At 38.0% G+C, this 12,260-nt stretch overlaps 1 protein-coding gene across 2 annotated transcripts in view; it reads right to left on the bottom strand.

Annotated features, from left to right (window-relative positions):
• The window catches only part of S (Star), a 150,482-nt gene that overhangs the window by 70,742 nt on the left and 67,480 nt on the right, over positions 1 to 12,260 (bottom strand). For both annotated transcript variants that reach the window (XM_065220866.1, XM_065220865.1), the window contains exon 2: positions 1,383 to 1,852. In XM_065220866.1, the coding sequence (XP_065076938.1) occupies positions 1,383 to 1,845 (463 nt within the window). In that variant the 5' untranslated portion in view covers positions 1,846 to 1,852. The remainder of the gene's footprint in view (positions 1 to 1,382; positions 1,853 to 12,260) is intronic.

Here is a 12,260-nt window from a genome sequence, read left to right as displayed (position 1 = left end):
TGTATATCCAAAGAAACTCTGCGTAATGTTCCTGGAGGTTCTGAAGAAATTGTCAAGAGAATTCTAAAGAGAGATTCAAGAGAATTTCAAAAGATCCTTCTCAAAAGCGTTTTGAGAAGCATTTCAAGCTAATTCTGAGGGTAAATCCATAGATATTTTGAGATAATCATTTTTCAATATCTAAATGGCAAGAGATTTCCAGCGGGAATTTAGAAATTTGTAAAGCTATCCTGAGATAAGCATTAAAAGAATAATTTAGGTATGATTTCGATTCCGTACACAGAAATTCAAGATCCAAAATTGATATAAATTGGATTCTGAGACTTCAGTTGACTACAAATTTCATTAACTTTTCAATATGATGGGGCTAGATTCATAATTCTAAGAGCAATATTCGAATTACCAGACTTTGAATATTTATTAACAAACATCAATCGGTTTTCCCGGTTCAATGTCCATCCTGTATCAAACTCCGACAAAATCTCATGACTTTGTCGTTATATGAAGATCTCAAAATTTCGTCGTTATAATATCTCCTAACTGAAAAATCTACTTCTTTCATTATAAAATAGATTCCTAAGCATTATCGAGAGAAGTCTTAAAAATAATGCGGAAGATCCTCGGACATCATTGGAATAATTGATACACAGCATCATTGAAAGAGTTTATCCTATCTTTAGAACTGTAGAATTGGATTGCAATTCTAAATTTTCTTCTCTAGAAAAACGGTTACCATGTTTAAATCAATTAAATCAATTATGAGTAAATGTGATCACCACTGATAAATTGTAAAATATCTCAATCATGTTGAAAAACCAAGACAGTTTGAAAATGTTTCGTAACTGAATAACTGCTTGACCCAAACTCTGGTCATCAACCCGAAAATCCAGAGCAAGGAAATGCATTATATTCCAACTGCATCCCTGCTTTTAAACTATACCCACCATAATTTACGGTGGGTTCATTCGACATCGACGACCCCCGTATTGTACACACATTGACCGATAATTCCAAATAGAATAGACGGTGGTGCAACGTGCGGAGAATATACCACAGAAACAATTGCTACAATTACGGTCCGACTCTCTGTTTTGTGGCATTATTCTTTCCTGGAGCCATGCTCTCCTTCTTCAGCTTAGTGCAAACACCTTCGGCATTCTACTTAACCAAATTAAATCCACCTCCTCCCTCTCTTCCAGATACCCTCGTGTCGTGATTCGAGAGAGAGAAAAAAAACTGACCAGCCCGGCCCTATACGGCCACGAGGAAAGCAATCGTGCAGAGGTAATTTCTCCGAGAAAATTGCTCCCAAGGAACTATATGCGGCATGGGCCAAAGGAATGTTCCCGAAAGAATTTGAAGAATGTTTTAATAGCACCTACCTGTCGTGTCCATGTAGATGATCAGTATGCTGAGCACGGTCGCGAACGAGATGATGCAGAGTGCCACCGGAAGCAGCTGCCGGAAGGGAGACGGTCCAATCGGGGACGTTTTGGCGGGTAGTTTGGCTCCACTGGTCAGCGTTGAAGGCGCCGAACCACCACCGTTGTTGGCCAACAGTCCCGTACTTCCGCCCGTTACCGACGACGAATACGGATGCAGCTGAGGTAGATGTGCATGCTGATGGAGGTGACCGTTGAGGTACTGTGTGTGTTGTTGCTGCTGCTGCTGATGATGATGAATATGATGATGGTGCTGATGTTGCTGCTTGTGGTTTGCGTCCGGGATCGTTCCGGCAATGTTCGGAATCTGCTGGTGGGCTGCGTCCTCCGGCGTTCCGCCGCTCTGTTGCTGGCCTCCTCCTTGTGTCATTGTGTCCTTTTCCTTCGGGACCTTTATCCTCATTCCATAACTGTAACGCGAGAAGAGAGAAGATCGAAAGATTAGAATTCGGCATATGGTCGGGAGATCAGATTACGAACTACTGTTACACACGTATGGATTCTCGAAATTTGACGGGAACCCTTTCGAGCTACTTGATACATGTGCGGAGAACTTTTCTTTTACAAAAACATTCCGTTTCGCATTCCTCTTCCTTCTTCAGCCAGCAGAGTGACAAAGGAGAAGCCCTTCATTATTCATGCAGATGTCCTCTTGTTCGCCGCTCGGTAAAGTACCCTCTTCATCTATTGGAGCATCACCAACGGCGATGGCGATGACGATCGATCTATACCTCCGACTCGTCGGGCTGACAAAAGCGAAAGACAGTGAGAGGAGGTGCATCAGCTGAACATATGATGCTTGCACAAGACAGATGACACTAATGAATGGTAACGGGACAAAAGGATGCTATTAGCAGAGTGTATTTGGCCTAATAAGTACCTTTGCTCACTGACAGAGGGTCCAAGGGATAAAAGAATACGGAAACTTGTCGTACCTAACCTATATGGGCTCTCAATGGCAAGATTGATGAACACGATGCGGATGGCATCATCGTCATGGTGTCATTTGATGTTACACAGTCAACTCTCCATGACTCGATCTTGTAATGAGCTGTCGAGTTATGGAGGAAGATTTAAAAAAAAATCATAGTCAAACTAGCCTGGATGTTCAGCGAGTAAGGTAGAAATTTGGGTTAGAGAATATCGTGTTAGGAAGAATTTACTGTACCTAGATAACCCACACACGAATGGAAGTTGGTGAAGATTGATGGCTGATAATGGTTAATGGCAATCGTCCGGTGTTTAGCCACGCTAATGGTACAATCTTCATGATTATGCTTATTTTTATAATACTGAAACTACATTCATCAAATTAATCTCTCTGAAATAAATGCACTCGGAAAAAAATCCGTTCCCGAAAACGGGAACGGAACGTGAACTAAAAATCACGGCCAACTATCCAGAACAAAATTTTCTCAAATACACACCGTGAACTATGGTTCACGGCTGTGGTTCACGAATATGGGAACTCTTTTTTTCCCGTGATAAGTGGAAGCCAAATACGTTCCTATCTTAAGCTGACATCAAACTGTTTGACAAAACGTCAAATATTTGGCAAATTTTGACAAATATATTTGACCTAATATTGCTATGGGAAATATTTGGTTTGTATTTATTATTCCTTTGTTTGCTGAAAACAGTCAAATAATTTATATGATACTCTTGAAATTCTTGAGTAGCAAACAACATCAAATAATCGTCGCTTGCTGTGATCGTAGTTGACCACAGGAATAGACGATTTATGTGATAATCACTTATGATACGCTTCAATTCAAATGCTTTTTTGATTGAAAAGCGAACGATGTCCTTCATAGATCCTTCGGGAGCACATATTGTTTTTTTTTTTTATCTCCCGGACAAGTTCCTTCAGAATCGGTTCTGGATCAAGACCAGTGGAGGAAACAAATGATGCGATACGGCATATTGTTTTACACGAATTTTATATGAGAACTCTAACTGTACCATTTAAGGTCCCTCCCGGATGCTCGGTTCAACGAAAATCTGTTTCGGAACAAATAAACTGGAGAAAAGGATTCATTCAAGGGGTACTCAACTCTGCGCACCTTTATCTGTGCCGAAAGCTCCCTTTTTATGGCACAGACCTGTTGGTCCATAATAGTGCCGAAAGCTGTGCCAAGCGCTATGCCGAACGTGCCGAAGTGAGCCAAAGTGTACCAAGCAAGGTGTCAATATCCCATGAGATTGGCAACCTTGTAGGTTATAATGACATTTGTGATTGTGATTAAATTTTCATTTTCGGAACGGGAGGTGGAAGAGAAACTGAAAGTTATCAAACCTATGTGGTTTTCAAACAAACTCGATCGTTCCACAAAATTCTCGACTCGATGTCTAATTGAATTACTGATTTCTTGCAGTTGTTCAGAATTAAACATCGATGGAGGAAGAAAATGTCACCAGCATCCTTTGAAATCCTCTCCAACTAAAGCAAACAAAGAACTCGAGCGAACGGAAAGATGAATGACATCCATGTAATCGACGTTTCTAGCACCTAGTGCGGACTCAGAGCCATCCCTGCTAGAAGATAACTCGTAATCTCTGGATTACTACTGCTTGCTTGTCCATAACTTGGTCAACAATCTAGTGTTGATGTTGCTAAAGGTTCAGATTTGCAAACATATTCATATATTTAAAGCGCGATTCAGATATGCTTCGCATGTGTAGGTTGACTGAAGTTGGTACATCTGTACACCCATAGGCTCTTGCGAGGATCTTGCTAAAGAGTAAATTACTTAGGGTCGTCAAGCGGGAACGTCTGAGCACACCGAAACTCACTCTACTGCGAGTCAAATTTTATAAATTCAGGCCGATTGGTAGGTCACCCATCGCACCGGGGCCTCTTGCGATGATCAACTTGAACTAGTGAGGTGACAAAAGTCATTTACACCTTGGAGTCACCTCACTAGTGACAGAGAGTCACACGACTCGCAGAATAGGCCTGGGAGAGTCGCGTCACATGACGTCACTTTTGTCACCTCCAAGGGACAAGACAACTGTACTCAGAGTAAATATATTTGCAACGAGTAAATTTGAGTTACTCATATTTACTGAAAAATAAACAAAGTAGTCTCAAAAAATGCAGTTCTGGAAACAACCGCCGTCCGACATAATGCTTAGTTTCATTAAGTAAAAAGTCCAAGTTAAATTGCTCTTGTCCATTCCAGAGGATACCACGGCCTAATTTCTATGGATCGATGGCTAAAATGAAATGTCTTCGATGTTTTTTTTTTGGAAATGTGGTGGTGTGATTTCAAGCCAATAATTTGGCTAAATGTTATGATAAGATTTTTTTTTAGTTCATGCAAATTAATACTCAATTTCACAAAATCGGTCAAAGAGGCTTCTGATATTGAAGAATTACATACCTGAAATGAGGAAACTCGACATAAATAATAATTATTAATAATTAAGGTGTACCGTGAACAGCAAAATTATATTTACAAGCTTCCATAATGGAAGAGGTATCAACATCCCTGAGAATATTTAGCTAGAAAAAGTCAGAGTAATGGTCAACTGTCACCAGAAACTTTCGTTGTTTTCCCTGATACTCCTGGAGACAGACATCCTTACACAGAAAAAATTTGAGCTATACTTGGCATAAACAGCGAAATCGTTTACAAGCTTGCATACAATATTGCTAATTTATGCGATATTGCGCTTAAAATTACACGAAATATTGCGTAAATTTATGCCAAATCTAGCGTTAATTTTATGTGCGCTATATCTGGCAGAAATTTACATGAACGGTGTAGACACGAGTTGAAATGGGTGAACAAGAATGGGTTGAATTTTTATTGTCAGGTGATGTTGTGCTGATCGATATTTAGCACAAACGGAACATTGTTGAATGCGGTCTTTTATTTAGATGTTCATTCCATGTCAAAATAAGTTAGCTCTGGCTATCTTCAAAGTTGATTCCACTCTGAAACTTGCATGAAGTTTGTTAATGAGCGATCGTTGAAGGCATCAGGAACACCCACATCTCGTTTTTTCATACTGCGATTATCCAGAATTCCCTTTGGATTGACTGGAATGATCCCTGTGATTGTCCAGAATACATCTCAGTTTGTCCGGAATCTCGTAGGGATTGTCTGTAATCTCCTGAACTGTCGTGAATCCCCCTCAATACGAACTGAAATCCTCCCTGGGGTTGTCCGGAATCTCTCCTTTTGATATTGCTGGAAAGCCGGAAATTCTGCTCAGATGAGTTCAGAGGACAGTGATACGTACTGTGAACGTGCCTAAACTAACGTTCAATGTCTACCGGTTTGTTTAACTTAAATTGTTCGCTAATTGCATTTCGAGCCGTACCATCGTATTGGACAACCAGATCTTCTAGGTGTTTGACTGTCGTATCGAAAAAAAAACCCTATCGACCAACTATGGTGTGGAAGAACTTGTAACAGAAGCTAGTCTCGACAAAACCACAAGCCGCAGGGGTTTTCACTGCTAATCAGATTAGATGGACTGAGTTTTGTTAGATTGCAAGGATTAATGGTAAAGAAAACACTTACAGTTTTTCGAAATGTGGATTGTCACAAACCTCCAACATATTGGGCTTTACATTGGGGTAAACAAAATATTCATCCTTATCAACGATTGGCAAAACGTCAACCCTCGACAGCGTAAAGTGCCGAACAGTGTGCCATGCTGTGTTTCGGCACACAGTGTGAAGAGTTGATTACCCCTTGGATTTATTTGATGCAACAAACGAGCTCGGAGGAGTTCATACGACTTCTCGGATAGTTTCTTTAAATTTACTGGGGTATCTTTTGGGGTTCCAGAGTTCCTTCACTTTGAACTGCATAACCCTCTGGTTAAGCATTTTCAGAATGCTCGAAGCAAAACTCTTGCATATCAAGCGTAACTATTCATATCGACGTATCTAATTTTGTAAACAATCACTTCAATCAACGATTTGTGGCAACTGCTAGCTTACTCGCAGAAGCTAACAACACCAGCTAGTAGGGGAAAGATTCCCCTACCTGATGATGGTGTTTGTTTGAGTGAGTGAGTGAGCATTTAAGACAAATCATCGATTGAAGTGATTGTTTACAAAAGAAGATTCATCGATTTAAATAGTTACGCTTGATATAACCTCTCTTTCGACCACTTGATAGCAGCATACGCATGATAGGTACTCGACTATTACGGAGCAAGCTCGCTGCTCTCTACTTATGGCTCATATCTACCTCGGAGGCAAGTCATCAGATATTCCATATCCTCCTATTAGGACAGGATCGTGGTTTGCGGCGGGGTGTTCGAGATCACACACAAACCCTAGTAACCAAAAACGGCAAAACCGGCGGAGTAGGAACTCAAGTTCAGTTGGAGAAACTTTATTTGACCTTTGTTGGCTCCTAGAGCCTCACGGTAGCCAGCTATCCACGTGACATATGCAGAGTGTCTATAGAAAAGCTAATTACTCATCGAATGGTGTATGAGCATCCAAAATCGGACAACTAGCCCCAGATCTATGGATCGTCGCGCAAGACCCTTTTTTCAAATCTGCCCTCTCAGAGGCACACTTCGCTCAAAGATATAAATTTTCAAACAATTTTATCACTTAAAATAAAAAAAAAATAAGTTTGAAAAAAATGGCTTTCAGCGTTTAATCAAATATCATATTTTGTTTTAATTTACATTTCTAGAAACATCAAAATATGAACTCAACATGATTTCAAAAACATAATTTGATATAATTTTAAAAATATTTAGATATCCGGCTTTGCTCGGGTTGCCATCATCCGGGAGATTTCAAGCGATCCGAAGGTAGAAGGAGAATACAAAAAATCAAGGTATATCATACTCAATACAATATCGACACATAGCGAGTTTGAAACATGTCCAAAAACTGTGACACAAAAAGAGACACATATCCAAAATAAACACATTGAGTCATCGACTCGTACAAAAAAAATCACCATACTTCCCATCTTGGTAGTTTACCTTCCCTTCCTTTTCGTCATTAATGCTAGCAAGTACACATACACCCTAGCAAACATCACTTCCTTCCGGTTTTCTTCCGATTGTTCCACTTTTTTTCAAACTCAGTCCGTGTCTTTTTCCCAAAAAAATAATTTCGTCGACCTTACTTCCTATCGTTATTTCTCCACCAACTTCCAGCAGAAGAGCCCACATTTACGACACGTCTGTTTTCTGCTGTTGTTGTTGTTATTCGCTAGTTCGGTCTTCCATCATTCCATTCGTCAGTCAGTCAGTCAGTTGTACCTACTTCCTCACCCCCTGTCCCCTGGTTAAGGTGCACTTCCTCACTAGCCGCCACACACACGTTTGACCTTTTTGTTCCGGTTTCTACACTTTCTTCCTTCCTCGCTCACATGGGCTTGAGTCATTCTTACCACACCGCACCGTGCCACGCCACGCGGGGCTCGGATTTCAATGTTTTTTTCGTAGCCGCCCGAGCCTTAGGAAGGCACTTAGTGCAACCGGACAAATTTGTTACGTTCCTTTCCGAACTGAAACTTCTTTTATATGTGTTTCTCCTCATGCATTGTGCGAGTTGTTTATCCTCCTATATGCTCTATCGGCAATGCACCGGGCGTCGGGCCAAATGCAGTGATTCCTGATAAATTGGTACCTTTCCAACTAAATTTACCACTGCTGCTTGACAGCAGCTGAAATCATTAAAAATGAATGAAATAGCAAACAGCTTTTTTTTAAGGAAACTGTTGGTAACCGGAGGTTTGAGTTCGAGAAATGTTATTGTACACTGTTTAGTCGATTATATAGTGTGTATTTCACTCCGAGCAGGAGAATATAACTAAAGAATACCTAATTCTGATCTGATACCAAAATTTGGTATTGACCAGCAGGACATAAAAAAGGTAAAATACCAAAGAATAATACCAAAAAATTACATGCAAAATACTTTGTAAATAACAAAAATTGATATTTGGATACCAAAAGAATATATTTTGGTATTTTACCTCTTATGTCAGGCTCATCCATACCAATTTAAGGTATCGAGATATGTGTTGAAAATACAGGATGGCCAGTGACTTTTAATTTTGAATTTCGCGGTTTTCCCGGTTCAAATCTTAAAAACTTTCCGGTTGTTGATATTCAACAAAAAACGAAATTGTTCGCATTTTTTAAAACGTGGCCAACTGTAAATTTTCAGCGATTATTTGTGGGAAAAATAAAAGCCATATTACAGGAAATGTTTTCTACAGCTATAGGAAAAATTCAACTCCATGCGTCACTTTATGTATTCAAATCAATCTATTGATCTTTCGAGATACTTTGATGAATCGAATTGTACCAATTTTTATGCTCGACACATCTTATGATTTCAAAGCCCTAGAAATTATTAAGTGACAGAGATTAAGGTCACTTGGCCAAATGCTATCTGGATGAATAGGTTTTAAAAAAGAATTGTTATTGAGATTTAATTAAAAAAAATGTTTCAGAAAAATGAACTTGATACAAATGAGAATAAGAGCAAATTGATAATGATACCGGAAAAAGAAAATGTGTATTCACTTCATTGTCTATACTAACATAAACATTAACCGTTCAGTACTCGCGCTGATGTACAAAGTTGAATACGAAAAAAATGTGAAACCTACTGACGTTTGAGCTCGCTCAACGTGAAACTAAACATGGTTCATGAAATTTAACACCGAAGACCAATAGATCAATAGGGTAAGTGATGATAATAATGAAAAATGCGTGATTAGTGGAAAGATCTACCTTTCTTGTTTCTAATAATAACATAAAAAGTTAAGTATTATGAACAAATGATTTTATAAAACGTTTTTATTCAGCAAAGAATTATGGCGTTGGTTGGACCTAAAAAATGATGATGGTTGGACCTATTTTTGCAAATGCTAGTTTAGCCCATATTTGTTCAAAAACTTTGTTTAGAGCTTATTGGTATCATGAAAAAACCCTTTTTATACAGTTTTTCTGAATTTGCTATTTAAAAAAAATAATAAATTTGAGTTTAACTTCGTTTTCAAAAAAGTTCACTTTCTACGCATTAGCTATTCATCATGGCTCATTTTCTCGGAAATCATTGACCCGATTTGGAACGTCGATTAACGTCAAACTATAGGTATTGTGGTCCCATTGAAAACTATTGAATATTCTTGGAATCGGTCAACTGGTTCCGGAGATATGGCCGGAACAAGTTCCAGGGTATATGGAACATGGACCTATATTTGACATGGAAGGAATAAAACCTATCATGCGACACTTCACATTACTTCGAAATTCGATAACAAGATCAAAAACAAAATTGAGTGCCTTGGACCACATTGGCCACTTCAGGGCATGTTCTGGGTGCCCCCGGGGAAGTTAGGGGCTTAAAATGACAGAATATCAGAACTTAATTCCGGTTTTATAGTTTTTTTTTCTCCTAGGGGTTTTTTTTTTCGGAAATAAGTTTCAGTTAGCAATTTTTAGTTTGTTTACATTTTATTTCAAGTTAATTCACACACAGAAGTTGTATGAGAAGTGCTTAATGTAAATTCATATTAACAGATTCTTTCGGCGCTTTCGTGGTAGTTCGGAAATCGGTGGTTACCCTTTCAGCCAACCTGACGATGGAATTCCTCCTTTAAATTTACGCCCAACTAGTGACGCAAGGTCTTTAGCAGCTTCCAAGATCTTTTTGGTCGTCTTGGGACTGCCAGAATCAGCGCACATACAAACCCAATCCCCTAGCTGGTTCTCCAAATCAACACTCAACACTATTTCCCTTCCATATTTCTTGCCGTGGCTTCCCTTAATTTTTGCGTGAAGTGTGGTTTTCGGAATATTGTACCTTTTCTTTGCCTGATACGCGGTAAGTGATTTATTTCTTACTAAAAGAACAGCCTCTTGAAAATTTTCGACCGTATAACTCTTTTCTTTAGCCATTTTTTTCAATCGAAGAAACTGATCACTCGGCCAAAACGAAATCGAATTTCAAATCAGCTGCGCATGAAGGATGTAGACAAACCGAAGCGCACCTAGCGGCCGTTTTAGGAAACACATAGGTCCAACCATCATCATGCGTAGGTCCAACCATGATCATATTTATCTATTCGAATTTCGTCAATTATTCAAACATTTTAGTGAAACCAATGGATAAATGGCGTACTAACGTGTTGTTTACACCTTAAAGCAGTATTTTACTGCATGAAAATAAAAATAAATGGATAAATTTTTCGTTTTTTGTATGTTTGAAAGTAAGGCATGATGGCGAGCTAATGCGTGGAAAGTGAATTGTTTTGAAAACACATTGAAACTCAATTGTTTTGAAGTTTTTTCAATAAAACACCCATGCAAATTGAAGAAAATGAGTTTTTCATATAGTAAAGTGATCTTTGAAAAAAAAAAAAAATAGCGAAGGTTGACTAAACTAGCGATTGAAAAAATAGGTCCAACCATCATCAGTTTTTGGATAGGTCCAACCAGAATCAATTACCCTACTTGAAAAAAAAATAACTGAAAGATTATTTACTAAAAAAAAAGATTCCCAAGATTCTGGGGCTTTGAATAACCAAATTTAGTCTGAAGACAGTATGAAAATAGAACTTTTCTTCAAATTTTGGGATTAATAACAATTTTTGTGATGCAAGATTTGAAGAAAAAATAGTTAAAATGTGAGAGTTTAAAAATTTTCCAAGATCACAGATTTGAAGAAAATAAATATCATAATTATTAAATAGTCGTGCAGCCATAATTGTCAAGGCTCGGAGACTTGGAAGCATGTTAAGGGTTAAACAGAACAATCGATAGAATCTTGCGGACAAACCCTGGAATTTTCAGTAAAATTGAAAAGTATTCAAAGTGTTGATTTCAGACAACTATTGAGGAGGATTCCCACATAGTTTTCAAAGGAGAAGATCTGAGCAAAATTCCAGAATTATTCTGACATGAAGTCCTTAGAAGTTGTTGGAATAATTTGGAGGGATTTCTGTGGAGAAGATTGCATGTTCTAAATTAAATTATTAGGTAATTTTTGAAGAATCCCAAGAGAATTATGATGAGAATTCAACAAGACACAGAGTTCTAAGAGTGTTCTGGTGATAATTTAAACCCTAGTGTGAAAGATTCAAAAAGAGTTCCAACAAAATTTATTGCAAAAAAATTGCTAATAAATAAAAAGAAATTCTTTCTCCAAGGGGTTTCTCAATACTAAAGTAATTTCAAATTCCGAAAGATTTATGCTGTTTTGAATAGAGTTGAAAGAAAATTTTGAAAAGGATTTCAGTGAAATCAAAGTCTCTGAATAGGTATAAGGGAGTTCTAAGACGGATTTCAAACAATTTAGAAGGGGTATTCAAGGAAATTCTAAAAAGAATTCAACGGTAATTATTACGCAGAGTGTTTCCTGGTTAATTTTAGAATTATATAATAATACAGAGTAGAATTTCAAGTTCATTCTGAAATTCATACCATGAGAATTTTGAATAAAATTAAAACTCGGAAAAGAATAGTTCAGTTTCAGTTTTTACAAATATTTGTTTCTTTAGTCCAGCATCTTCACTATATTATTTTAAGGCCCATGCACTTTACATCTGAAATTGAATCGCAAAAATCAATTTGAAATATTGCTGAGTGATTAAATTCACTCTGTTTTAATGGTTTATTCTTAAATTCTGGTGTGAAAATGTATTCCTATGGTGTGGTTAATTTATTTTTCCCGGTTCTCTCATCGAATTCCGGTTTTCCCGATTCACTGGCCATCCTGAAAATAGCTGAAAGCTATACTAGCAATGGGCGATCTTGGATCGAAACACAAAAGATCGATTATTTTGGTTCGATTAATCGATTTTTAACACGACA

The sequence above is a fragment of the Ochlerotatus camptorhynchus genome, unplaced genomic scaffold, assembly GCF_037179485.1.
Source record: "Ochlerotatus camptorhynchus isolate MF236.1 unplaced genomic scaffold, CSIRO-AGI_Acam_v1.1 ptg000135l, whole genome shotgun sequence".
In the NCBI taxonomy this organism is placed as follows: Eukaryota; Metazoa; Arthropoda; class Insecta; order Diptera; family Culicidae; genus Ochlerotatus; species Ochlerotatus camptorhynchus.
The sequence above is the reverse complement of the archived record's forward strand: the minus strand, read 5'-3'. Positions and strand labels throughout refer to the sequence as shown.